This window comes from Onychostoma macrolepis, chromosome 21 (genome assembly GCF_012432095.1).
Source record: "Onychostoma macrolepis isolate SWU-2019 chromosome 21, ASM1243209v1, whole genome shotgun sequence".
In the NCBI taxonomy this organism is placed as follows: domain Eukaryota; kingdom Metazoa; phylum Chordata; class Actinopteri; order Cypriniformes; family Cyprinidae; genus Onychostoma; species Onychostoma macrolepis.
The window spans coordinates 20,860,482-20,888,474 of record NC_081175.1 but is presented as its reverse complement, the minus strand read 5'-3'; the positions used below and the strand labels follow the sequence as shown (position 1 = coordinate 20,888,474).

The 27,993-nt window shown below is 35.7% G+C and overlaps 1 protein-coding gene across 3 annotated transcripts; it reads left to right on the top strand.

The window, feature by feature from the left end:
- The first annotated feature begins 18 nt into the window (after window positions 1-18).
- stxbp1a (syntaxin binding protein 1a) lies at window positions 19-26,821 on the top strand. 3 transcript variants are annotated; one of them, XM_058759144.1, is made up of 20 exons: window positions 19-163; window positions 12,229-12,278; window positions 12,602-12,683; window positions 13,480-13,556; window positions 13,838-13,916; window positions 14,758-14,861; window positions 16,339-16,487; window positions 16,769-16,853; window positions 17,195-17,325; window positions 18,109-18,216; window positions 18,330-18,390; window positions 18,796-18,861; window positions 18,967-19,047; window positions 19,679-19,817; window positions 19,914-20,023; window positions 20,112-20,213; window positions 20,294-20,379; window positions 21,854-22,008; window positions 23,334-23,493; window positions 26,575-26,821. In XM_058759144.1, the coding sequence occupies exons 1-19, from the start codon at window positions 127-129 to the stop codon at window positions 23,441-23,443; spliced, it is 1,812 nt and encodes a 603-aa protein (XP_058615127.1). In that variant the 5' UTR covers window positions 19-126; the 3' UTR covers window positions 23,444-23,493; window positions 26,575-26,821. The 3 variants fall into 3 exon arrangements, with proteins under 3 accessions (XP_058615127.1, XP_058615130.1, XP_058615128.1); XM_058759147.1 differs by lacking the exon at window positions 26,575-26,821 and adding an exon at window positions 23,186-23,228 and having other exon boundaries at window positions 23,334-23,432; XM_058759145.1 differs by lacking the exon at window positions 23,334-23,493 and having other exon boundaries at window positions 20-163.
- Window positions 26,822-27,993: the final 1,172 nt, after the last annotated feature.

The window sequence follows — 27,993 nt, the reverse complement described above, 5'->3', positions numbered from 1 at the left end:
CAGTGACGAATCTCCGCAGTCAGCTGCTGTGAGTGCGCAGCACCGCTCCGCTCCGCTCTGCCAGAGACAGCAAGAGGAGGAGAGGGAGGAGAAGATACAGCACACGGGCGAACACTCAGGAGCATCATGGCACCAATTGGATTAAAGGCGGTCGTTGGCGAAAGTAAGACCATAATGTTAATCCTCGGCTACTGAGGTTTAATATTCAACCATATATGCGTGCTATTTTATGGTACCTTCCCGTTACATGTGTCATTAGTGTTCCTCAGCGTTCGGTTCCCCCTGGATGCAGCTGGTTGTTTCCCTGTCATTGTGCTGAACGGGGAGGACATTACTCTCGGGATGTTGCGGATGCGCATTGTGCATCATGACATGAATAGGTTTTACTCTCATTGTATGTTTTTTTTAATTATTAATATGTGGCACGAGAACCAGACTAGCACCAAAAACCCTTGACGCACAAGTGTAAAGATGGTCTATCACACAGGAACGCCCTTATTCTGCACAGACGTTTGAGGAATTACGCAGGGTTCTGTCGACAGACCACTGCGTTTTTGTTTTATTTTGCTCGGTTTGTTAATTATGGGCGTAATGAGGATATGATTTAGGGGATGTTAGCATAACTCTATCTTCTGGTTCTAGAGATGAGCTTAATATATGCGTTTGGGCAAAGCCTCACCCCTGTGATTGATCACCAGTGCATTATATTCCATTGCGTAAAGCTCCAGCTGGTGAACTGATCTGCCCAGGAAGTGCCCGTGCTTTTAACATGAATGCAGCTGCCTCGCATCTCCAGATGGATCGTTAAATGGCGGAGTGGTTCATGTTCGGTTGAATAAGGGAAAATTAGAGCACCAAATGCGCATCCCTCAGAGGTGTAGCTGTATCTGTCATGTGTAGTGCATACTAGCTGAGAGAGCGTTCAGGAACAGAATGGCGTTTAGTACAGATAGACTGATGGCGGTTGTAGGTGCTCTCGTTTTAAAGAAATATTTTGCTTATGCAGCAGGATATGGATATAATTGTTTTAAAATAGCTTCTGAAAAGTCAATGAAATATATTATTACAACTGTAACTCTCTCTTTTTGACACTGCATTTTCAATCAGAAATTGCTAGTAAATTTCACAAATGATTAAGAGACTGCAAGTAAATAGTAGGTTATTTTCTTGTAAAACGTAGGCTACTCCGATCATCTCACTTCAATTGTTACATTCACAAATGAAAAAAAAAAAAGACAATTAAAATATGAACTGCCATGATCAATCACATACGTTTACTTATTCATTCATTTGAAAGAAGCATTTAATGTATTTTATTTGTAGCCTAATACATTTAAATAAATTTGGTACTTTTATATTTTACATTTGGTTCTATTTAACACAAATATCTTTTTAATTTAAGTATAGGAGTAATTTTAAATCTTATTCAAAACTTATGTAAATACACAAAAATGCTATTCATAAAAAATGTATGGCTGGGGGAAAATAATGCTGGTAAAAGTAGTTTGGCATTTTATTTTATAATATTATAAAATTACATATAATATTGTTGTTAAAAAAAAAAAAAAAAAAGAATGATGAGTGAAGCAATTTTGTTTTAAAATATTAATATTTGAAAAACTTTTTTGTCCACCAAATCAAAGTCAGTTTGTTTGCAGGAAGTCAAAAAAAAAAAAACATTTTCAAAAAAGGACCCATCTTGGTTATTAAGTCAATTTTATTAATCATATATTTTGACCTTTTATGAAAAGGAACATTTTGTTCAGGTCAAATGGGGTAAAATATTTTATCTGGAAAAATAATGATTTTTTTAATCAAATAAAATTCTGTTTGAAATGATTAAGGAAAATTTTAAACTAAACTATTTAAAAATTTTTGAAAAACATTTAACCTTTCCATCATCTTGGACATCCTTATTTGTCATCAACTCATATTATGCCCACATCATTCACCACAACCGCATTAAACATTTTGAGTTTGTTTTGTTTGTAATATATCAGTTAATGTTGCTGAAACACCTTATGCTAACTTCAAACTGAATGCACAGAAAATACGACATAATAGTGAAAATGCTATTGCATTGTCCAGTCCAAATGAAAGGCTCACGCATATAATCAATATTGACTGAAACCTGATCATTAAAAGCCATAAACGCTCCGGACACCTGCGCTGGATTCTGTCACGGGATGATGGATTGGTTTTCCTGCGGTTTGATGTGTTGTGGGTGTGTGTTGGTTTCACTGTCTTCTCCAGGGACATGAGATCCAGTACACATAATAAAGATCAGACACAGGGTCAGATAGAGAGCAAAGCCATGAGCGGAAGACTGACCAAATGCACATACGTCCTTATTTAGATTGTCATTGTCTGTTTTGATTTGTTTTTACCTTTAAAATATGCAATATGTGCGCTGTAGGATGTAATGTAAGGGACAGCAGGAGTACACATCTGTGTGAGTGACTCACAGTATTTGTCTAAAGGGTCTTTCATCGGCATTAGTCTAGCTCTGAATGAACCAGTTCTTTTGTTAGCCTGCCTATTTGTCGATCCATTTTCATGAATTGAGCTTATACTATGCCCTACTTACCAGACTCAGCCAAATTACACATTCGGCATTCAGGGAAACACGATATTAGTGCTGTCAAACAATTAATCGCCATTAATTGCATCCAAAATAAAAGTTTTTGGTTACACAATATATGTGTGTACACTGTGTATATTTATTATGTATATATATATAAATACACACACATACAATATATATTCTGAAAATATTTACATGGATTTACATGTATATATTTATATTATTTAGAAATTCATTCAATATATAAACATAACATTTTTCTTAAATATATACATGCATGTGTATATATATATATATATATATATATATATATATATATATAATATATACAGTACACACATATATATTACGTAAACAAAAACTTTTATTTTGGATGCGATTAATCGCGATTAGTCGTTTACAGCACTATATTTCTTATATACACCCATTAATATGTATACTACGAGTCATAAAGACCACCTAGAGGGAATCTCAGATTTATATCCACTAAGCCTATATGACACCCCTTTAGATGACAATGTTTTAACATAACAACAAGCTGAACTGAGATGAGAGTCCTAGATCACAGTGTGCATACTTGTGTATGGCAAGTGAAGAGAGGACAGTCAATGTGCCTTGCGGCAAACTGTAAGCGTGTGATTCATGCTTCACTTGAACAGAGGACATTTAGAACTCCTTTAAAGCTCAAAGAGAAATCCATGCCTTTCACGTCAGCGTATATAACATGATGTATTAAGAAGCGTTTGTGACTATGGACATTATTTATTGTTTTCCATTACCAGAGCTGGGGAGTATGGATCCAGTATGTGGGTCTTTATTGTTTCAGAATTGCATTCAGTAGCTACTCATCAAGGTTTCTCCTCCAATCCAGTACACAAGCAAACCATATCTTCACATCGTGTATAAGGAACACATCGGCCAGACACACACCAGGATAAAAATAGCAGTTAATGATGATTAATGCTAGTGTGGATGAAAAAAGAATGAGGGGTTAAATGAAGGGCAGAATGAAATTAAAAAGGGAGTAGCAAAACTAACATACATATTCTGAGAACAGTGCGAGCGGTACCAAAAAACAGCTTAAACCAGCTCAAGGTTGATTTTAGAGGGGTTTTGAGCAATTTTCAGGAAGTCAAGACCATCTTAAACCAACTTAGACTGGCAAACCATCTTAGGTTGCTTAAAAATTATCTTCAGATGCTCTATTTGGAGACAATAAAATTTATTTTTTTCTCCCATTTTATCATCTGTCATGGAATAACTGCATCTTCTCTCTTAGAAAAGTATTAAAATCCATTGCTTGCATTATTAAGCACTATTACCAACCAAAGAGAAGGATAATTTACATGGAAAAAAATAGGCTTCTGTAATATTCTAGATGTTTGCTGACAACAGCTCATATTTTTTAATCCCACAGACCAATTCTGGCAAGCCGTGAACTGTTAAAGACGCTGCTGAATAAATCACGCTGTCTATTAGTCTACTGTACACCGGCATGGCTGTCTCCATGTCTGAAATGCACCACTAACCTGTCATTATCCATGATTGCACTTGCCCTGACATTTGGGTGTTGCATTAGCTTTGTGCAAGGGTGCACAGACCAGTGTAACATCTCCAATCTCTGCAGGCGGATGCACAGTGTACCAACAGTCGAAATGAATTATAGATTTCGGTTTAGATCAGCCATGAGCCTGCAATTGTTCGTGCAGTTTTATATTATTTCTCCCGGTGGTTACTAATGGCATGATCTGGTTTAGAATGCTTTTTATACTTAAGTTAATGGTAAAGAATAAAGATAATGTTTAGTTCAAGCTCTCTGCTGAGTCTCCTGGAATACATTATCCAGAATTCCTCCCGTTGAGAACCGGTTTATGGCTTTCCTATGAAAATGAGCCTGAGTGGAGAGCTCTGGGAAAGATAAATCAGACCTCAGGATAAAAGATATTGTCCCACTGAGACAAACAGAGAGCTAAAATGGACTGCTACAGTATAGTACAAAACATGCTGTAAAATACAAAACATGCAGATATCTATGAGGCACGGAAATTTGAAATGAAAACATCTTCAGTTTGAAAGTGTAACATGTTCAAATTTCCAAACAAAAAGCAGTGTAGGTTTTTGAGATTATATACAATGTATATTTCTGAAGATATATGTGAATATATCCTGTTGTATCAAATGACTGACAGTTAGGGATGCACATTATATTAGTACCATATCCATTATTAGTTGATATTAGAGAGTTTTGCATTTATTAGTATCGGTTGAGTATGGGTGATTATTTATATTTATATTAGCATCTAAAAATCATATAATCTAAAAAGTTATAATAAAATGAATACAACAAAAATAAATAAAATGTATAAAAATATTAACTAACAACTATAATCATTTATGCAATATAATTTAAAATAATTTTAATAACACATCTTTATCATATCCCAAAATTTAATTTTAATTCTTGTCTAAATTCTTTTTAAATTTACTAGAAACTAGAATTTTAATACTAGCCTTTTATCCTTTATTTGCCATAATGAAAAATATTTATATTTACATTTATAACTTTTGTCTTATATGGATCAACCATAATTTTTATGTTCCTTATATATTTTATATGTATGTTTAAAATACTATTATATTATATTATCTAGATAATAATATTCCTTCATGTATATTATATAAATGAGCATAAGTATAGTTTACAATATGTAAAAAATAAAATTATATATATATATATATATATATATATATATTTATTTATTTTTAAATGAATTTATTTTTATATTGGTGTTAAATGACTTTAAGTACATTTTCAGATAACTTATAGGGGAAATGAGCATGCACAATTAAATATTCAAGATCATCCACTACAAAAATACTAAATAAATTAAACAAATTATTGGCCCGACATGAATGATATTTTCATTTACAATTATAATTATTGGCATATCTGGATCAGCCTGAATTATAATATTATGCCTGGCATGAAGTCTTTTCAGCATCACTTTTCCTTCCTCAGAAAGCTCTTCTGTGCATTCATTGAGCGGGTGTGTTGCGTAGTGACTCAGCATGCTGAAATTCTATACCAGCAGGACAGCATCCGAGTCAATGTGTGTGTTTGTGTGTGTGTGTGTGTGTGTGTGCTCTGCCCTTGGACTCTGTGACGTTGGTTGGGGTCTAGCAGAGCATCTTCTGTCTGTTACACAAGGGCAATATTGGATAGTCACCTTCTCAGGGGCATTATCTGACACTATGCGCATAGACCGCACTGCAGTATAGATGAGATGCTCCGACAACACCAGTTCTCTTCAAAAAGCCTCTATATATTAATATAAAACTCTTCTATAAGAAATACTTGATTCAGTTTCTGTTTGCAATCCTACGCAGATGATATTAATAGTAAACCTTGACTGAAAAATAAGCGAAAAACACCAAGGTCTCTGATGCAACCAAGTAATGCAACATAAATAGAAAACATAAAACCTGAATGGATTCTATGTTTAGTTTTCATACCAGAAAATCAAAGCAGATCCACAAGGATAAGGAAAACCACAGACTGTCTCTTTAAGGTAAATGGTTGTAAAAATCCCGAGAGACTAAGCATAAAAGTGGGTCATGAAATGAGAGTGCCCTGAGGGAGCCTGGGAATATGGAGGGTTAAATCTGCAGCGATGAGCAGCTATACAGTTTTTTTGCACTGACCAGAAGCACAGCTGGGTGATATTGCATTTTGACGGCAATAATTATCTCATTATGTATTTGCTCTAAAATGGCCTACAAGGGTGATTTTTTTTAAGTAGTAGAGGAACCGTCATTTTGAACAAATAGCTGGTACAATTCAATGTAAAATACAGTAAAAATGTCATTAATATCAATTACATATTCGATATCAACCAATACAAATAACTAATAAATGAAACAAATATCTAATATCAACATGGTGCTGATATACTGTACATTCCCTAACTAATTTTATACACATTTCATCACTCAAAAATGTTTATAGATGGCATTTTTCATGAACAATTCATGAAACACATGAATAGAAAGTCTTCCTTGAACATTTTTGAGTAGTTAAACAAACTGATTATTCATTTAAATAGTTAATAATCATGCATGCAATCACCAAAGCTCATTAACATAATTTACAATCTTGCTTTTGAATATCGTCAGCAAAGTCATCAAGAATATATTGTGAATGAATCTGTATATTGTCTAGACATAACCAGCAGACAAACACCAATGATTGTATCATATTAAAACATCCTTCCTTGCTAAAGCAATCTTTGATTACAGCTGCAAGACATAGCTTCATTTAACCAAACATCTACTTTTATCACAAACTACAGCTTGTGCTTAATTAAGACATCTACATTAAGGTTAAATATGAAGAGTGAAGAGCTGAAGTGAGATGAGACTCCAGTTGGTGTACTCAGGAGAGAGGTTCAGTGTTTAAGTGAAAGAGCATGAGACAGAAACAGTGTGGTACCATATACTGCTCTTATTAAGGCATCTGCCCTGTCCTTTACCTTCTTTGTGACGTGAAGGAGAAATCAGCCTGACATGAACCAGGAGAACATGTTTATCCAGCCCGATCTCACGGCAATTTGTAGATATTTTACGAGGTGGCCAATTCCTATGAATTTGTACGAATGACCTACACCTAACCCCGCCCCTAAACCTACCCGTCACTGGGGTTTAGACAAATCGTACAAAATCGTACGAGTGAGGTCGTACAAATTCGTACGAATTAGCCATCTCGTAAAATACGTACGAATTGGTCGTGAGATAGCGTTGGTTTATTTGCTCCAGTTTTAAAACCAAACATTGCTATGTTGTCATTAACACAAATGAATAATACTATTGTAAACCCTGTATGCTGTTGGCCAACAGAATGTGCTTATTGCACATTCACAATTCTGTTTAGACTGCTGTAAATCACGTTTTTATGAAATTTAGCCTTACATTACTTGTTCACCAGTGGATCCTCTGCAGTGAATGGGTGCCGTCAGAATGAGTCTAAACAGCTGATAAATACATCACAATATTCCACAAGTAATCCACTTGTCTCCAGAAGCTGCATGTTTGTAAGAAACAAATTCATCATGATGTTTTTAACTTAAAATCATTGAAATACGAATCCTTTATCCTTAATATTGCATTCTCCAGTGAAAACGTTGTCTTGTCTGAATCAGGAGAGAAATACACTCTTAAAAATAAAGGTGCTTCACAATGCCATAGAAGAACCCTTTTTGTCTAAATGGTTCCATAAAGAACCTTTAACATCTAAAGAATCTTTCTGTTTCACAAAAGGTTCTTTGTGGTGAAAGAACGTTCTTCAGATTATAAAAAGGTAAGAAAGAGATGGTTCTTTAAAGAACTTTTGACTGAATGGTTCTTTGTGGAACCAAAAATGGTTCTTCTATGGCACCGCCATTTAAGCACCTTTATTTTAAGAGTGTATGCACAAATGTATTTATTTATTTATTAAAACAAACATGCAGGTTTTCGCTTCACAAAAAGTTAAATGATGGACTGGAGTTATGTGGATTATTGTGATGTTTTTATCAGCTGTTTGGACTCATTTTGACGGCACCCATTCGCTGCAAAGGATCCATCGTGGAGCTAGTGATGTGATGCTAAATTTCTCAAAATCTTTTCTGATGAAGAAAAAACTAAATCTACATCTTGGATGACCTGTGGCCGTGGGTGATTAAATTTTCAGCAAATTTTCATTTTTGGGTAAACTATTTCTATGAAACTGTAAATGTGTACATGTGGAAAAACCCTATTTGGACCTTTAATTTACTGCACATAAATGGAATTTACTGTTTGATTGAATTATAATTATCTTGCATTAGTGTCACTTTACAAAATCAGTTAAACCCAAACACATTATCAGCACCTTTCTGAGAAAATCAGCATTCAGGCGATCCAGCCTGCAGTGACAAATAGCTGATAGACTGCGGAACATTTTATTACCCAATATGAGGGGGAAAAGAAATAAATGGAGTTCATTAACTGAGACCTGGCCTGCAGTCTGTACAGTATGATTTAATCCAGTTTATTTCTACTGCACTGCAGGAATTCATCTCTTGAAAAGGTTACACATCAGCGAAGAAGCTAAATCAATACATTGAGAAGTCTCTGTGAAAGAATGTCTAAAATGCATGCATGCTGATGGTTTTTTAAATGCATACTGATTAGGATTTTGAGCATATTGCAGAAGCCTTGGATGAGGCTGTTTGACATTCATTTTGTCCTTCCCTGTATTTTTTCCCCTCATTCGCATCAGTAACCCCCATTTGTACAGTAAAATGGTTTTTACCTCAGTCCTGGAGGGTGAACATGGGCAGAAGTGAACTCAGGCCAATGGGGGTTGTGCTGAGGTCACATGACTGGACGAAGTGTCCTCTGGAGACAGCGGAGAACGACGTGACCCAGCGTATACCTCTGAAAGCGCGTGCCCTTCGGTGTTATTTTCAGTAAAACTAGTAGCAAAAGAACACAAAGACACCCAAAGCATAGATATTTATTGAACTCATTCAAGGAAATAATGGATAAGAATTAAAGATATGTAAATCTTTGTTTAAATTTATTTCATTTATGAATCAATGTAAATCAAACACAAATCATCAAACGTTATCAACAAGCTCATTCTGGTCAACCACTAGAATGTATATATATTATTATAGGTATATTCTTGACCTGATTTTCATAGCATAAAGCATCATCTTTGTGTGAAAACTACAAAAATAGCAAGTTAAAATGAGACATTAATGAAACTCTGCTGAGGATTTGAATTACATAAGCTACTCTGAATTCTGCTGGCTACAAAAAGAAACATTTTTGGTAGGTTTTGCTTGTATCTGATGCTTTTTAAGCTTGGCTTTTTAAGTGAAGTCATACTTTACTTATTCGTTTTTGATTAAAAAAAACAAACAAAAAAAACATTCTCCTTTCCAACATGTCAGAAATTTGACAAATATGTTTTCATTGGCACACTTGATGAGATCGCTTTGCTCTCCGTTTGATTAGCTTTGGCCCTCATTCACATAAATTGCTATTGGAATCAATGCTAAATCTCCTGTTAGCTAAACTGCCTGCTAATCTCTAAAACATGCTTCGTGTTTAAACACCCATAATCCATCTGGATTCGGCCAGGATTCAGTGTTTTCATCCACAGAGGAGCTTAACTCCATATCACTGCTCCGGCACAAATGTCAAAACCACAAAATCACCCTGAGCGCCTTTATTCTGACACTACAACCAGATGGCTAGCATTGCAATCATGCTAATATTGGACCCAACACATAAACATGGTCGCCTCCGCCCAATCCCTACATGATAGGATTACTTACATCAGAGTAAGAGAGATCAGTCACAGAGCAGAAAAAGTAGTTACAGAAAGAGATTCTACATAGATTCAATTCTCAACGATCGGCTATGTTCAGCTCAATCATGGCATCTGAACAGAGGGAGATTCTGAAGATAAACAGATTCAATTTGCTGCCATAGCAAACGCTGTCTCTGTCTCACATCTGATAGCACCTCAGCTTCCCAATCTAAGACAAATGCACTTTACAAGAACGGTGCACACTGAAGAAGTTCCCTTTTTGTAAACACAGAGCATTATGACTTTCATTTATATGTGGAGCATCAGCATAACACTTCATTAGCATAAGATAATGGGGAAAGAATGCAAACAAACACAATAGGACTAATAAAAATAAATAAACAAAAAAACAATTGTGACTTTTACTAGTAATTACGACTTATAATTTTGACATTATATCTTACAATTGGTCTTTTTTCTTGTAATTGTGACTTTTTAAATCTCACGATACCCGCTTTTTCTCATAATTGTCATTTTGTGTCATAATCAATATGTTTTCACAGAATTGCGACTATACATATCTCACAATTGGCATTTTTGTTTTCGGAATTATGACTTTATGTCTCATAATATATGCTTTTTACTCATAATTTCACATATTTTATATACTACACCTGACCTGACTATCTCATAGTGTGACTAACGTACTGTTGACGTTTTTTATCTCGTAAATGGGACTTTATATCTCGCAATCTGATTTTATTTCACAACTGTCTTTTTTTCCCCTCATAATTGGGATTTTATATCTCACAATCTGACTTTATATTTCACAAATGGCATTTTTTCTTGTAATTGCAACTTTATATCTCACAATTGTCACATTATATTTTATAATCAATGTTTTTTTTCCACATAATTGTGACTATATTTCACAATTGTTTATTTTTTCTAGTATTGACCATTTCATAATTGCTGCTTTTTTTTCATATACATTTTTTCACTGCAATTTTATTTCTGGCAATCTAACTTTATATCTCACATTTGACTTTTTTCTTGTTTTTGTGACTTTATACTGTGTATCACAACTGCTACTTTTTTCCTCATAATAGTCACTTTATATCTCACAAATTCACAATCAACATTTTTATTTCACATATTTGTGACTATATCCCACAATCATGACTTTATATCTGAGAATTTGACTTTTACATCTCTTTACACACAATTTTTGCCTTTTTCTTATAATTGTGACTTTACGTCTCCCCGATGTGACTTTATTTCTGTGATTGGGGTAATGTTTCAAGAACCAGCCACGCCCACCTGGAGACACATTCCTTATCACAGCGTTAAAATTACCTGCATGACCAGATGAACTGGATTTCATGAATATGATACTTTTTCAGCAGTCAGTCAGTGTCCGTTTATTGAGAGGCGTGACAATGAATTTTGATGTAACAGATGCCAAAAAAGCTCTGCTGCAGAAAAGTGAGAGAGAGATAGAAAGCAAAAGAAGGAGAGATAATCCATTTTAGTAAAAGACCAGCAGGCACAGTCAGGCTCAGATGTGACGGGGACAGAACGGACACACACACACACACACACACACACGACAATGCTAGAGGCTTTGCATGGCAATAGAGCAGGTGTGTGCGATGATAAAGGGAGTGATGGAGAGAGATATACATTGTGTCATGACCAATACCTTCATATTTTTGATTGTGTAAGATATTTATCTGCCTCCTACACATCAGTAGCTATTAACATCATTTATAAATCACCAAACAATCTGGTTCCTGTCAAATGTAATGCAGTGTTTCATTGTGTATGATTCAGGCACATATGCAGCCCTTAATTGAATAATGATTTCATGTCCTGTGATGAATCTAGAGCTGTTAGGCAAACAGCTATTTACACTAAATCTAAAATACATACAGTACCTTTTTTTTTTTTTTTGCAAGGATGATTAGGTTGATTAAAATGACAAAAACAGTATTTATAATGTTACAAAATATGTCCATTAAAAAAAATGCCATTCTATTGACCAAAGAATCCTGTATCAGTTTCTATACAAATATTAAGCATTCAAACATTGATAATAACAAGAAATGTTTCTTGAGCAGAACATTAAGAAGACTGCTGAACATAGAAAATAGAAAATAGAAAAAAGAAAAAAAGTTATTTTAAACCGGAATAATATTTATCACTAATACAGCATGCATTTGTGGTTTAAACATGGATATGACTAGTCAAAAATGTGTATGAACCACTAATATCAGATGTTTGATAAACTCTTCTCTTCTTCCTGCAGAGATTATGAATGATGTCATCAAGAAGGTGAAGAAGAAGGGAGAATGGAAGGTAAGACCAACTCAATAACCCCATCACCATAGCAACCACTCTATCCTTATGTCACCGCACCACAGTTTTAATCTTACACTGAGTCCCCGAGCCCCAGACAGAAAATCAGTGTGAATAATTAAGCCCAAACAATTTCATACATCCTGTTCTGCCTGTATCACACCACTTGCATATTTATTTTGGTGCCCATATTAATAAATAAGTTAATAAATAGTAAATAAGTAAATAAGCCTGCTTAAGCATAAGCAATGGACCTTTCTGTTGCAGTAATGTGTGTTTCTGAGACTCTCTCGTTATTTCTGCTCTCTGTTTTTTTTCTGTAGGCTTTGATTGTGGATCAGCTCAGCATGAGGATGCTGTCCTCTTGCTGCAAAATGACTGATATCATGACGGAGGGCATCACTAGTACGTCAATCCTCAGTTTTTGACCTCAAATGTAGTAAAAAGTTCACCTTTGCTGCTAACAACAAGCCTATGGCTCATGGGACACAAAAATAATATATATAATCTCAATTCAGAACTGATCTCTAAACCTCAAACCATCGTATAAATGCTGGAAAATGGTGGCCAGATGGAAATAAACGTCTCATATCAACAACCCAACTTAGCACACATACGTCTATGAGATGTCTGCAAAAGAACAGATTTGGAAAGCATCACATTAATGTTTTGCTATATTATATATATATATATATATATATATATATATATATATATAGTCATGGCTAAAGGCGTTGGTAGGCATAACAGTTTCAACCCCCGCCCCTTCAGCTCTGAATACATTTACAATAGGTGTACAAATATCTGATTAAATTATAATCATCACGAAAACATATAATGAGCATTGTTCTAAAAGGAAACTGTTTAGCTAACCAGCATGTGTGATTTAAAAAAATATTTTTTTTATATGTTATTTTTTTAAATGACTATTTAAGTTTAATTTAGTTTTATTTTTCATTTTATTTTTACGTTTTACATTTTTTTATTTCCAGTTAAATATTTTGGTGTGCCAACGCTAATTGATTTCAGTTAGCTGCCAAGGCAACATTTAAAATATTGAAAGTTAAAGTTTTTCATCTAATATTTATATTTGATTTAATTTCAGCTTTATTTCAATTAACCAAAAGGTTAATGAATATAACCCTGTATCAGAGAAGCTGCTTCTGTGACTGACTTGCTGTTTCTACTTTTATCTCTGCAGTTGTTGAAGACATTAATAAGCGGAGAGAGCCTCTCCCTTCACTGGAGGCCATTTACCTGATTACCCCAACTGAGAAGGTACTCAAACACACTAATTTTAGAAGATGCTAATAAAGCAAAATAGCAACTCCAGTGTAGACTTTCGTTTTGCAGCGTGGAGGAGGAACCTTCACACTGTACACACTAAACATATGTCACTCACTAACACATGTATATACACACACACACACACACAGTATTTACACAGCCTACACAGACAGCCTGCAACTCTTGTTATTTCTACAGGCCATTTTGGTTACTATAACAACACAAAACACAGACACAGTCTTATCTAAAGCTTGTTGTATTTCTCTTACCAGTCTGTGCAGACTCTCGTCAATGACTTCAAAGATCCCCATTCAGCGAAATATAAAGGGGCTCATGTGTTCTTCACTGACTGTGAGTATCTGAGGGTACTCCACTGTACTTCAAGTGCTCTGGAAGCATAATACACACAGCAGTATTAATGAGACCTCACTCAAAACTAGATTACTACACAAACAATCAGCAAGACAATGTTTTTAATGAATTTTTTAAGCTTTCCTACTAATATAAATGAACAATTAGTCTTTGATACAAAAATACATAAAAAGAAATAAAATAAAATCTTAAATGGGAAATATAAAATAAAATAAAATAAAAAATCATAAATGAACTTAATAATTAACTTAATAACAATGCACTTAATAACATATATAGATAAAATGAATACATTGCAAAATTGCAGCTGATAAATTTGATATATTTTTGACATTATATTGTATGTATATACATACATACAGTATATATAGTCATTTAGCAGACACTTATATATATATATAATAAATAAATATATGTTAAGCACTTAACATAAATAGAAGATCCATGAGAAGAAAAGAGAATAATAAAATTATATTTTGCAGCTAATGTATTTTGGATACACACACACACACACACACACACACACACTATATTATTTATTATTTTATATTTATATTTATATTATTTTATATACATTTAAAAATATTTTTATATAGAAGTATAAATATACAATAAATATTACAGCTGATTTTATTGGAGATTTTATTGCAGAAATATAGCAGCTGATTTTGGATATATTTTTTACATTAATTTCAGATATTTATATCTATATCTATATAAAATAGTTTAAGTGAAGTATATTATGTCAAAACTTCAATAAACTGCTGTCACTGCTCAAAATGGTATGTCAACTACCCATGTGTTTTTTTTTTTTTTCCAGCTTGTCCGGACCCCCTGTTTAATGATGTGGTGAAGAGCCGTGCCTCCAAAACCATTAAAACCCTAACTGAGATCAACATCGCCTTCCTGCCCTATGAGTCCCAGGTGAGCCATTTCAGAAGGGGAGAGGACGAGAGAGATAAAAATATATAGAAATAATGACTATCCGTATAGAGAACTATCCAGAAACAACTCAGTGAATGCAGAAATAGAGTGTTCCAGAACAGCTCTGAGGCTGGGGGGATGCAGTCTGGCCCACAATGCCTTGCTGCTTCGGCTGTCTGCTATGATTAATTCAGTGGAGTCAGAGGAGCAGTGCGTTTCTGCTGGCGTGATGCTGCTGCTCAGTGCCGCCTCGTTCAGCATCACGTAATTGGCCAACGCAGCATCCACAGAGAGCCTTGGCCAATCAGAGGAGGTTATGAGAGGGAACAAGCATCAAGGGGAATCCATCTGCTGAACAGAAGGATGGTCACGTGACCCTATGTGTGCCGATAGGGGGTGGGGAGGGGTGGTTGTGAAGACCTATAGACTGTCTGACACAGTCAGAGATTCGGCCACTGGAAACACAAAGGCAGGAAGGAAAGAAATGAAAGCACTCACTAACTCCAAGCTCATCCCTCAGACTAGATTGGAAACAGAAAGAGGGGAGGAACACATTTTGTGGCATTCTGTCACAGGCGTTTAGCATGTGACATGCATACAAAATCTTAAAATATATTTTTATTTATAGTATAAAATTAATTAATTTAGACAATTAACACTTTTATTTAGCAAGGATGCATTATATTAATCAAAAGTGACCGTAGAGGCATTTATAATGTTACAAAAGATTTCTATTTAAAAATATATGCTATTCTTTTGGACTGTCTATTCAAAGGTAAACCAGCATATCAGAATGATTTCTGAAGGATCATGAGACACTCAAAACAAGTAATGATGCTGAAAATTCAGCTTTGACATCAAAGGAATAAATTACATTTTAAAATATATCAAAACAGAAAACAATTATTTTAAATTTTAACAATATGTCAATACTTTAACAATGCTGTTTTTACTATATTTTTAATCAAATAGTGCATCCTTGGTGAGCATAAGAGACTTCTCTATATAATAGCAAATAATAAAACATTTAAAATATATTCTCAAAATATAAGCTGCATTATTTATTACCATTTACTATTTATTTGGTTTTTCTGTGTTTTTTTTGTTTTTTCTATGCAACTTCTCATTGAGACTGGTCTATTATAGTGATATACTACTATTTTAGATCAGTGTTATTCTTGTATAATTGAAATAAAATTGTAGTTATATAATTATATTCGTTTGTAACTTAGTGTGGTCCCGAAAAATCTTCGTTTGAAGGGCTATCTGGCCCTTCCCCTCCAACTAAAAGTGAATTGAGACACCCGGAAAGGGGAAGGGCTAAGGAGTAGAAATGGGATTGGGCCTTAGTTTCAGTTGTACTCAACTATAATAAACTGTTTAAGATAAACCCGCCCCTAAATTGCACAGATGCAAAACACCAGCTGATCACATTCCCTGTCCACGTTATCAGTAACGAGTATGAATGTGTGTTTAGGTGTTCTCCTTGGACAACCCTGATGCCTTCCAGAGTTTCTACAGCCCTCATAAGACACAGCTGAAGAACCCTGTGATGGAACGGTTGGCAGAGCAGCTGGCAACACTGTGTGCCACACTGAAGGAATACCCTGCCGTCCGATACCGAGGGTAAGGCACAAAGAGCCACAATGGAACCGTGTCTGTCTCTTAATTACTGAGAAACAAAGAGCCTTTAATCGTCTTTATAACTGATCTGTTCCTGACGGTGCTGTTTCACATTATGCAATCATATTTATCCATTGTACACACACTTACAGCAGGAACTAGTGTAGAAGACAGATGCCCAGTCATCTCTGGATCAGATTGCAGGAAGCGGCTGCTCGTCAGGATCAACAGAGCTGTCTCACGTTCTGTCTCTCTGCTCTAATACTCTGATTTTTTGTGCACAGGGAGTATAAAGATAACGCCACTCTGGCTCAGTTGCTTCAGGACAAACTGGACGCCTACAAGGCAGATGATCCCACAATGGGGGAGGTGAGCGGCACATCTCAGTTACTGCACTGCAGGAGAGAGAGGAGTTAATACATGTACATATGAATATGCTAGAAGAAGGGGTACATGTACCCCAGGGGGAACATAAGCAGCTTTCAGCGGGTTCTTGGAAAGATTTTGATTTTGTTAAACTCATAAAACAGCAATTATACTTCAGAATATCAGGGCTGTCAAAGAAATCAAGCATGAAACCAATATTGAATCTTCACTGTCCTGGTCTTACTGTGGACAAATCATTGCATTGGATTCATGTTAATCAGAAAATGGCTTGTGCTAAACATGGAGCACTAGTAGATTTTTAATTTTTTTTAATCTCTCTGCAGGGTCCAGACAAGGCTCGCTCTCAGCTCATTATTCTGGACCGAGGTTTCGACCCTGCTTCTCCTGTCCTACACGAGCTCACCTTCCAGGCTATGGCCTATGACCTGCTGCCCATCGAGAATGATGTCTACAAGTGAGTAAATATATTTAAACTTATTTATAATAACATTTACTGGATTAACTGTTTATATGATTATATTATATTATCTAAATATTATATCATATAATTTAAAATAATAATTATAATACATATATGTAAAATATTTCAAATGTACATAAATAAACATTTATTTTTAAATAATATTTACTAAAGTGAGCTTATTTTATTATTATATGATATGATATGATATAAATAAAATATAATATCATAAAATAATTAAAATACATATTATATATAAAATATTTAAAAACAGAAAATGTGCATTATGCATATGCATTATTTCAAAGTGATCATTATTAACAAATACTTTCATTCGACCAAGGAATTGACCAGTTGACCAAGGATGGTTTAAACTTATTTTTAAATAACATTTACTATATAAAATTATTAAATGGTATTGTTTTATATAAATATAATATCATATAACACAATAATATAAAAATAAAAATACATATATGTAAACTATTTAAAATATGTAAATAAATAAACATTTATTTTTAAATAATATTTACTAAGTTAACTTATTATAGTATTACATATTATATTAAAAATATCTGCTCAGATAATAAAATATTAAATAACAATTAAAATAAACATAATATTTAAAAACAGAAAATGTGCATTCTGCATATTAATTATTACAAAGGGATCATTAACAAATACTTTCATTAATTGACCAAGGACAGTTATATAGAGTATACCATATATAATTTAATGTAATATAATATAAACATTTGTTTGATTTGTATCTGGTAGGTACGAGACCAGTGGGATAGGAGACTCCCGCGAGAAGGAAGTGCTACTGCATGAAGACGATGACCTCTGGGTGGCGCTACGGCACAAACATATTGCTGAGGTCTCACAGTGAGTAAAACCTTACATTTTTGGTCTTAAAGGGATAGTTTACCTTCAGTTGCTGGTCCCCATTGACTTGCATCCCTGTTCTCTCCCTCCTTTCTCATTTCCCTTGCTCACAGGGAGGTGACACGCTCCCTGAAGGAGTTTTCTGCTAGTAAACGGATGAATACTGGAGAGAAGGTACGCTGGAGTCCGGCTGAGGGGGAGGGGCCTGGAGGAGAGAATAAATGAGGAGTAGAACAGAGAGAATAGTGTAGCGTGGGCGAAGGAGGATAGCCTGGCAGATGAGATTGCGCTGGCAGCCGAATCCAAACCGTGATGGCTGACTCATGTGAAAGCTACAGCAGGATTAGTATTGATTGACTTACTGACACAGCACAAGCCAACACACATAAACACACACATTTCTGCTGTGACTTACTATACTATATATGCAATAGTGCATAGTCTCACAAACCATAACAGCTTTTATATTGCACCGTATCTCTGTCCCTAATTTGGCCTACTGGATCTGAGACATGTCTTGAGGCAGCGTCTGACCTCTGGTTTGCTTTCCTTTCTGAGAAAGTCCTGTGTTTCTTCCAGACCACCATGAGGGACCTGTCTCAAATGCTGAAGAAGATGCCGCAGTACCAGAAAGAGCTCAGCAAGGTGAGAGAGGTCAAAACACACGTGCAGTCAGCCAAACGAGACTCCTCATGGGAATTGCAGTTCCAATATTTACCTCATTGACCCTTAAAATCCCTGCCCCTTTAGTACTCGACCCATCTGCAGCTGGCCGAGGACTGCATGAAGCACTACCAGGGAACCGTGGACAAGCTATGCCGTGTAGAGCAGGTACAATATCACCACAGACAATATTTTTAACATTCACAAAATGTGATATTATTTACAATATGAGGTTGATTACAATACATATACGTATATAAAATACACATAATATTATTGATTGTTGGCATAAATGAACTGAATAATTCATTTTTTTTCTGAATTTATTTTGTGATTTGATTAATTAATTTGACTGTAATGGTACTAAACAGTGCCATCATCACCATCGCTCCTCCATTTTTGACGTCTAGTAGATAAAGACATTTTCATGGACTTTTCATTCTATTTCTATGGTGTAGGCTGGTGGTGGGGAGGGAAGTGTAACACAGGAGCTGCTCGGAAAAGTTACCCACTAGGTCACGATTTATTTTCAATGAGGGGGTGAGCAGAGCGGAGAGCAGGTGCAATGAAACTGCCAAAATGAGCGATAGAGTATGGAGTGCGTGTCTAAAAGCTGTGTGTGCCAAGAACGCTACAAACTTGTCTATATCACCTTTACCAGGATCAACCTCTGATGAAATTAATCTAACTATGATAATGAAGGACAAAGCATGGTCTCTGAAAGCATCATATCATTTTAGGTTTTATTGCTTCCAGTGTGCTAAGCATAATTTATGAGGCATGCTCTGTCACCCGGCAGGATCTCGCTATGGGAACAGACGCAGAGGGCGAAAAGATTAAAGACCCCATGAGGGCCATCGTGCCAATCTTGCTGGATGCCAACGTCAGCACCTACGACAAGATCCGCATCATCCTCCTCTACATTTTCCTGAAGAACGGTTGGAGTGCCTTTGGCGGCCATTTTATACCTCAGTTTGTTTCTCAACCCCAGATCAGCCATTTTGTAACATGTGTGTTCCTGTGTTGCAAAACAGGGATCACAGAGGAGAACCTTAACAAGCTGATTCAACACGCCCAGATCCCTCCTGAGGACAGTGAGATCATCACCAATATGGCTCATCTGGGTGTCCCAATCATCACGGATGTACGATTTGCGTCCCAAGCAATGATTAAGTCTCCTTGGCTGTTAAAGCAGTTACTCTGACTTGCCGTTTTGTTTCTGTATGCTGCAGTCTACTCTCCGCAGAGGCAAGAAGCTTGATCGTAAGGAGCGTGTGAGCGAGCAGACCTACCAGCTTTCTCGCTGGACCCCACTCGTCAAGGACATCATGGAGGTCAGTCCTGATTTATAGAATTTGACTGAGTAACTGTGTGTAAATGTGTGGTCTTACTTTGTTTGTGAATGTTGTTGCAGGATGCTATCGATGACAAGCTGGACACCAAACATTATCCGTACATCTCAACACGCTCGTCCTCTTCCTTCAGCACTTCTGCAGTCAGGTACGCACACTCACCGATTCTGAAATAATAAGGAATTTGAATTGTCCACTCCTACAGGAAGTGCAGTTGGAATGACAGGAAGAGTATTCAAATTATGAATAAAATGAGTTTTGTCTTGTAAACCTGCTTTGTTGCTTGGGACTATTTCGAAGACTAAATGAATTAGAGATATATCAAAGCATTTTGGGTTCTTTTACCATGTTCCATAAAATAAGTAAAACATTATTATTAGCAAACACCTAAATAAAATACAAATGCATAATATGTGGCATTTTATAATAATTACAAATGATATGATAAAACATTATAATAAAAATACATTATATACAATATCATCTAATGTTTCTGGTAATACCTTATATGATGTATATATTATGTATATGATGTTTATAGATAATACAATTAAAAAAAAAAAATGTTAATCAGCCAAACATAGTAATATATTAATTTTTATAATCTTAATTTTATTGTTGTACAATAAGGTTCAGAATTAGTTAACAACATTAGATAACACACTAACAATAAAAATAATTCTTAAGCATTTATCAATCTTAGTTAAATGTTAATTTCAACATTTACTTATACATAATTCAAATGTTAATTTTTGTATTTTTATTAACTAACCTTAACAAAGATGAATAAATTCTGTAACAAATGTATTGCTCATTGTTAGTTAATACACTAACTAATGTAACCATTTTGTAAAATATTACTCTTACTATTACTATTTTAAAGCCGAGAAAATTAAATTAATAATTTTAAGTGAATAAAAACTACACAGCAGTTATTTTATTTCCTTTAAATATCCAATACACTTCCTTAAATTCGAATTTATTAGAATTTCAAAGGCAACTCTAACATACACACACACTAAAACCCCAATACACAGGTGTATACATGCATTTTTGTACTGCACAATTCAAAAGATTGAAGCAACTTGGATCAATGATCATTTGTGCACCGAGGGGTGGGGAGAACATTGAGATCAATACCTTGATTGGTGGGTGGTGCAATGTGAGGTGGGGGTGAACGCCAAGTCTCTTTCAGAAGCGGTGGAAACTGGGATATTTCCTCAGGGTCAGCAGTAATGATCCCGGCTGCACGGTTCTGCTTTCAGGACAAACAAACCAGCACAGCTCCTGTAAACAGTAGCAGAGGCAAAGCAGGACGTCCCTGACTCCCACAGAGGGAGAACTGGGAGCTGATGGGTCCCATTGTGTAGCTATTGATTAGACTCGAGATCACCAGTGTTCATGCCGATTTCCCCTCTCATTATGCTGTCAAATAACTCTGTCGTTCCTTAAAGGGAAAGTTCATCCAAAAATGAAAGTTCTGCCATCATTTACTCACCCTCAAGTTGTTCCAAACCTGTATAAATTTCTTTCTTCTGTTGAACACAAAAGAAGATATTTTGAAGAATGTTGGTCGACATGCATTCAAGCTGACATGCATTCATGTGTTCTTTCCATGGCAGTGCTCGATATGGCCACTGGCACAAGAACAAAACCCCTGGAGAGTACCGTACGGGCCCTCGCATCATGGTCTTCATTATTGGGGGCGCGTCCTTTAGCGAGATGCGCTGTGCCTATGAGGTCACACAGGCTAATGGCAAATGGGAGGCCATCGTTGGTGAGTCTGCAGAGGATACTGCTAAAAGTCACTGTAAATTAAGCAACCACCCTTTAAAGCTTTAGATTGATATCTTTATATTATCTATACATGTGTTTTTGTCATATAATATGTGTAAACAGACTGGCAAATCTGTCTTGTATATTTTTCCTGTGTTCTTGTCTTGTACGTTATTTTGTGCCTGTCATGTTTTAACTGCTTTTAAATTGCAGTCGTGAGCCTCTGATGTGTTCATAAGTCTATGTTCGTAAGTTCTTCTTCGTGTGTGTCTTGTGTGCGTGTGATAAGCTTTGTTTAAGATGTGCACTTGTGTTTAGAATTGTCTTTTAAACTTACTTTTAAGGCTTATGGCAGCCAAAACGAGTAGGTGTTCACACTGCTCTTAAAGGAATAGTTCACCTAAAAATGAAAATTTGCTTAAAATGTACTTATCCTCAGACCATCCATGATGTAGATGAGTTTGTTTCTTCATCTGAACAGATTTGGAGAAATTTGGCATTGCATCACTTGCTCACCAATGGATCCTCTGTAGTGAATGGGTGCCGTCAGAATGAGAGTCCAAACAGCTGATAAAGACATCGCAATAGTCCAGTCAAACAATTAATGTCTCATGAAGTGAAAGCTGCATGTTTGTAAGAAACAATCAAATCCATCATTAAGAGGTTTTCAAAACTCTCATTTTGACGGCACCCATTCACTGCAGAGGATCCATTGGTGAGCAAGTGATGCAATGCTGAATTTCACAAATTTACATCTTGGATGGCCTGAAGGTGAGCAAATTTTCATTTTTTGTGAACTATTCCTTTAAAGGAATTGCGAGTTCTCATTCAATTTTGGCCACTCTGTTGCTGCAAATTACTGTCAGTGTGTACAGTACTGTACAGTATCAGTCTGTTGTTTTCCAGAGGAAATTTGAGCATTGAAGCCTTTACATTAACACTGAATTAGTAATTGGTGGAATTGGGCGATTTACACAATTATGTCCAAGCATGAGGTCTATTAGAGATGAACAATGCATCTGAAGGGCCTCAAGGGGACAATTGGCTGTACTTCTAATTGTGAACATTCATGGAATGAATATTTTTAGTCGATTGAAGGAGGCCTAACAGAGTCTTCCATCACTGATACGTCCACCCAGAGCTTCCAAAAATCTTTTTTTTTTTTGTCGGGGTTCTAGGATGATATTTCTGAAACATCAAAATCTACAGATGGTGGAAATGGTATTTAACCCTCTTTTGTCCCCATAAAGATTAACGGTGGTGAAAGAACGTGAGGTGCGGTGTGAGATTCATTCTGAGCGTGAAGCCACCTTTGTTCCTCCGCAGGTTCTACTCACACGCTCACCCCAACCAAATTTCTAATGGACCTGCGGCACCCCGACTTCCGAGAATCCACTAGGGTGTCCTTTGAGGACCCTGACCCCTCAGAAGAGTGAGAGAGAGAGAAAGAGGGAAGGGTGGGAGAGAGAAATCACACTCTGACAAAGTAAAGGCAGCCGAACAAAGAAACCCTTTCTGAACCCCCACAGCACAAGGGCTTTCTTTTCTTGCTCCTGTTACCACACTCTACCGTTTAACTACGCCACCACGCCTCAGGGATGGGTGTCCGGCTCCTGCCTCCGATCTGCAAGTCTCACTCAGGCTCCACCTTCTACTGGGACCAGCCAATATTGATCTGCTGAATGCTTCATTACAGAACTGCAGTGGGCGGAGCCTTTTTTTGAGTGACAGACGCAGTAGGAGTCCTGACCCCATCCCTGTTGACCGCATCTTCTAAGTTGGGTGGATTAAACTGCATTCTCCTCACTATGCGCCTTTTAATTCAATGCAGTCTCCTCTTCCGACAAGGAAGGGCTTCCTCCATTTGCCCTCCCAAATATCATTAATTTTTAAAGCTTCATTTTCCCGCAGATTTAATCTACCCTTAAGACTCACCATATTCCGATTATTTCTGAATAACAATCCAAGACAATCACTCATATTAACTTTATTTCCCCCCCCTCTGGAGAGGTAATTGATGCCAATTGCAGGATAATTTGTTTTTGTTTTTAATCTAGTACCTCAAGCTACCTCACATCACGTCTACATGACCAAGTGGCCGTCTGCAAAGAATATGTGTTAAAATTACTTCCGCCAGACAGTGGCTGGCTCATTTCCTTCTTTAGAATTCTTCTGCAGATGCCAAAGCTTGAAATGTAGCCGTGTTCTTCAGATATGCTTTAGCACTAACGCTTTCCCCAAACACTAACATTTTTGAAACTAACTAGTTTGGGCCCTGGCTATGTCATTTTTCAGAAACCTTCATATTATGCCTCAGGTGCTGTTTTTTTGCATTAAAGATAACGTACTATACTATTAAACGGCTCATGGTAATCAATCAATGCAATTTGTGGTTCATGACTGGTACTTAAAAATAGAGGATGTTTTGAACAAGCTTAGCAACACTTTATATTACAACACTGTAATTCCTGTGCATGCTTGTGGTTACATTAAATGTTATGAATTACTCATTGCAATTTGTTTAAAACATACTATTAGTTGTCTTTGCTCTTAAAGGAATGTTCTGGGTTAAATACAAGTTTATGACATGCTCTCAATTACCACAGGAAATCATTTTAACTCATTTGGAAGAACTTGCTAAACTCGCGTTTGCAGTAATGCTCTTAAAATGGAAGTCTATGGGGCATTACATTGTAATAATAAATACAGTACGCACAGTTCTGAAAGTACAGCCATAAGACGTAAACATTATCTATGTATACCTTGTCTGTGTAAGATTATATGCAATATTTTAGTTCCTTGTTTTAGTCTTTTAAACCCTTTCCCCATAGACTTTCATTGTAAGAGCATTTTTTGACAAACAAATGGACAAGTCAAATTGTTTTCTGTGGTAATCATAGATGCTGTTGATCGAGATGAACTTGTATTGAACCCGGAATATTCCTGTAACCCAGCTATAAGCTTCTCCGAAGCATTACAAAGAGTAGATAACATTTATAAACCAACAAATGCACACAAATGCGGTCCTGTAATACAAAGTGTCCTTTCAAATACCTTTACTGACTAAACCATTGTACAAGAATGATCATTGCTTAACCCTATCAAGTATCCATCACTCAAGTGTCAGGCTGCTAAAGCTATATCCCTTTTGATTTCCCCTTTTTCTGTTGGTTTTTCGTGTTCGTAAATGATCACGCCATATGCAGTATGCCAGTCCTAACCCATACTGCAACATGAAACACTTCTTGACTGTTCCAGCCATTATTGAACAATAATATGGTTTGTTTTCATGGATCTTTAGTTTAGACCCGCTCATCTAGTTGAAGAGCTACAAATCACATTGTGAATCTGATTAGCGATTAGCAAAACTGCATGTTTGCATTTACTTGGTCCAGAAGATTATATCAGCTGTGGTCAGAACCAGGCAATTTAGTTGTATGTTGTATGCAACTACACATTCAGTTCTGCTCGTTCAGAAATGTAAGATTCATTTGCCTCTTTCTGTAGGCAACCCTCACTGGTTGTTAAGTGAATGTGACACTCATTATCAAGCGTTTTTTTAATCACTTGATCTTTTTATTGCATTACAAGTAGTGGGAACATGCAGCTTTGCTAAAAATATTGTAGAATAGGCATTTGTTCCACAGGGCACCAAAAATCTAAAATTATTTCAGTGCATACCCATGGTTTTTTTTTTTTTTTTTTGATGACCCTGTGGCACAAATGTTTTTGGATAGTTTGAATGTCCAGTATTTGTGATGTGTTAGAATTGTGTCTTCAGCTAAATATCTAATCAAATTCAAATATTTTCTTATTTTGCAATTTTAGTAATTTTAGATTCAAAACTAAATCTTGATAAATATATGTGCATATACTACCATTCAAAAGGGTTGGTAAGATTTTAGAAAATATCTTATGCTCACCAGGGCTGCATTTATTAAAACTAAAGTAAAAAAACTAATATTGTGAAACAATACTATTTTAAATAATGGTTTTATATTTTAATATATTTTATTTCTTATATAATTTATTCCTGTGATGGCAAAGCTGAATTTATTAGTCCAGTCTTCAGTGTCCCATGATCCTTCAGAAATAATTCTAATATGCTAATTTGCATGTGCAAGAAACATTTCTTATTATTATCACAGTTGGAAATGGTTGTGCTGCTTAACATTTTTTGTGGAAACCATGATATATTATTATTTTGTTCAGTATTCTTGAATAAATAGACATTTTTAAAGACAAACATTATTGGTAACATTATAAATGTCTTAAATCTCTCTTTAGATCAATTTAATGTGTCCTTGCTGAATAAAATTATTAAAATAAATTAAAAATAAATCTTTCTGGCCCTTTTGACTTTTGAGTAGTAATGTATATAACGTATATATGTGTATATATATATATATATATATATAAACCATTAATAGTAATATATATTTTCTATAATATTATAGATAGATAGATAGATACACAGCTGAAAACACATTTTTATAGTTAATTTCAGTATATGTATAAATTTAATGAGTTTTCTCTTTGTTTCTCTCCTTGGTGCTCATCTACGCAGGTTCGACCCATATCACCGGCCCCACCCAGCTTCTGGATGCTCTCAAGGCCATGAACAAACCCGACGAGGAGCAGACAAGCTAAAATCACAACTTCCTTCCCCTCAACCCCATCGCCCAGTTACCCTCTCCCTCCCTTCATCTGTTGCCCTGTAAATCGCACCTGCTCCTATATAAATTGTGTATGCATCTTGCTTGAGAGAAAAAGAAAAAAAAATATATAGATGATTGGTGACAAGTTAAAAAGAATATTCTATAAATTTATATATATTTAAATATATATATAATGTTAAAATAAAAGAATCATTGCAAGTATTCTTCTGTTTTACAATGGATGCAAATGATTAGACTGTCAAACTGAGTTTTCGTTTTGCCATTTAAAAACCTGAAAGTACCAAATGTAATATTGTATGTTATGGAACCTGCTAGAATGTGTAAATGGTAGATCACTTTTTGCGTTTGTTCTTTATTTAACTTGGTGTGTTTTTTCTTTTCTTTCTTTTATTTATTTTTTAAATGGTTTAAATGTGGTTGGGGGAGGGACTGGTTTGTATGCAAATAGACCAGTGAGGCAAAATGATGCATATCACTTCCTACACTGAAGGCTAAACTGCCGCCCAGTTTAGATGCTTGGGTTTAATTGTTGTCTCATTTTAGATGTGCATGCCATGGACGCTACTATGTGGCCCTTTTGACATGTTTTAAAACGCTGGAAAAAAGTAAAAAATAATATAAAAAAAACATGTTAAGATGTGTGAAAATGAAACAATAAGCATCTTCTGGGACTCCAGTGATGAAGAGGAAGGAGGCCAAAGGAGTAACAGATCAAAGCCTCAAGCTGTAAAAGTGAAAGAGACACTGTACATAGATAGCGGACGTCACCCCTCCGATTCCGGGAGCGTTTACTCTCCATCTCCTTTTCTTTTCACGTCTCCTTCTACAGAGACCTCATGATTTAGTGTGAAGAAGGCCGTTGCTTGCAGATGTTTAAGGAATTCAAAAAAAGGGCCAGTTGTATTTCAGTATTGTATCTCGTCCGATTAAGTCTTATCATTGGTTAGTAAACAATGTTTAACCGGGACATGCACTGAGTAGCGTGTTGTTGTATGCCATATGTTACTGTTTTTTCGTCTCACTGTTGACTGGTGAAAATTTCTGACTGTGAAGTAGTAAAACTTTCTTTTGCCAATGTGAAGCCACTGTGTTTGTGACGTATTAGCTGTAGCTGTAGTGATAAACTGGGGGAAAAAAAAAAAGGTAATATCTATCTTTCGTTTGTCCGTCTGATAGTTTCTTTCTGGTGCAATGTTATATCTTCCACTGGTGAATGGCTTTGCAACAAAACGCAACCCCCCTTTTTAATGTTTGGGTTTCAGTTTCCTCTTTACTCTGTTCTGACAGAAAGGTTGTATATTGCACTA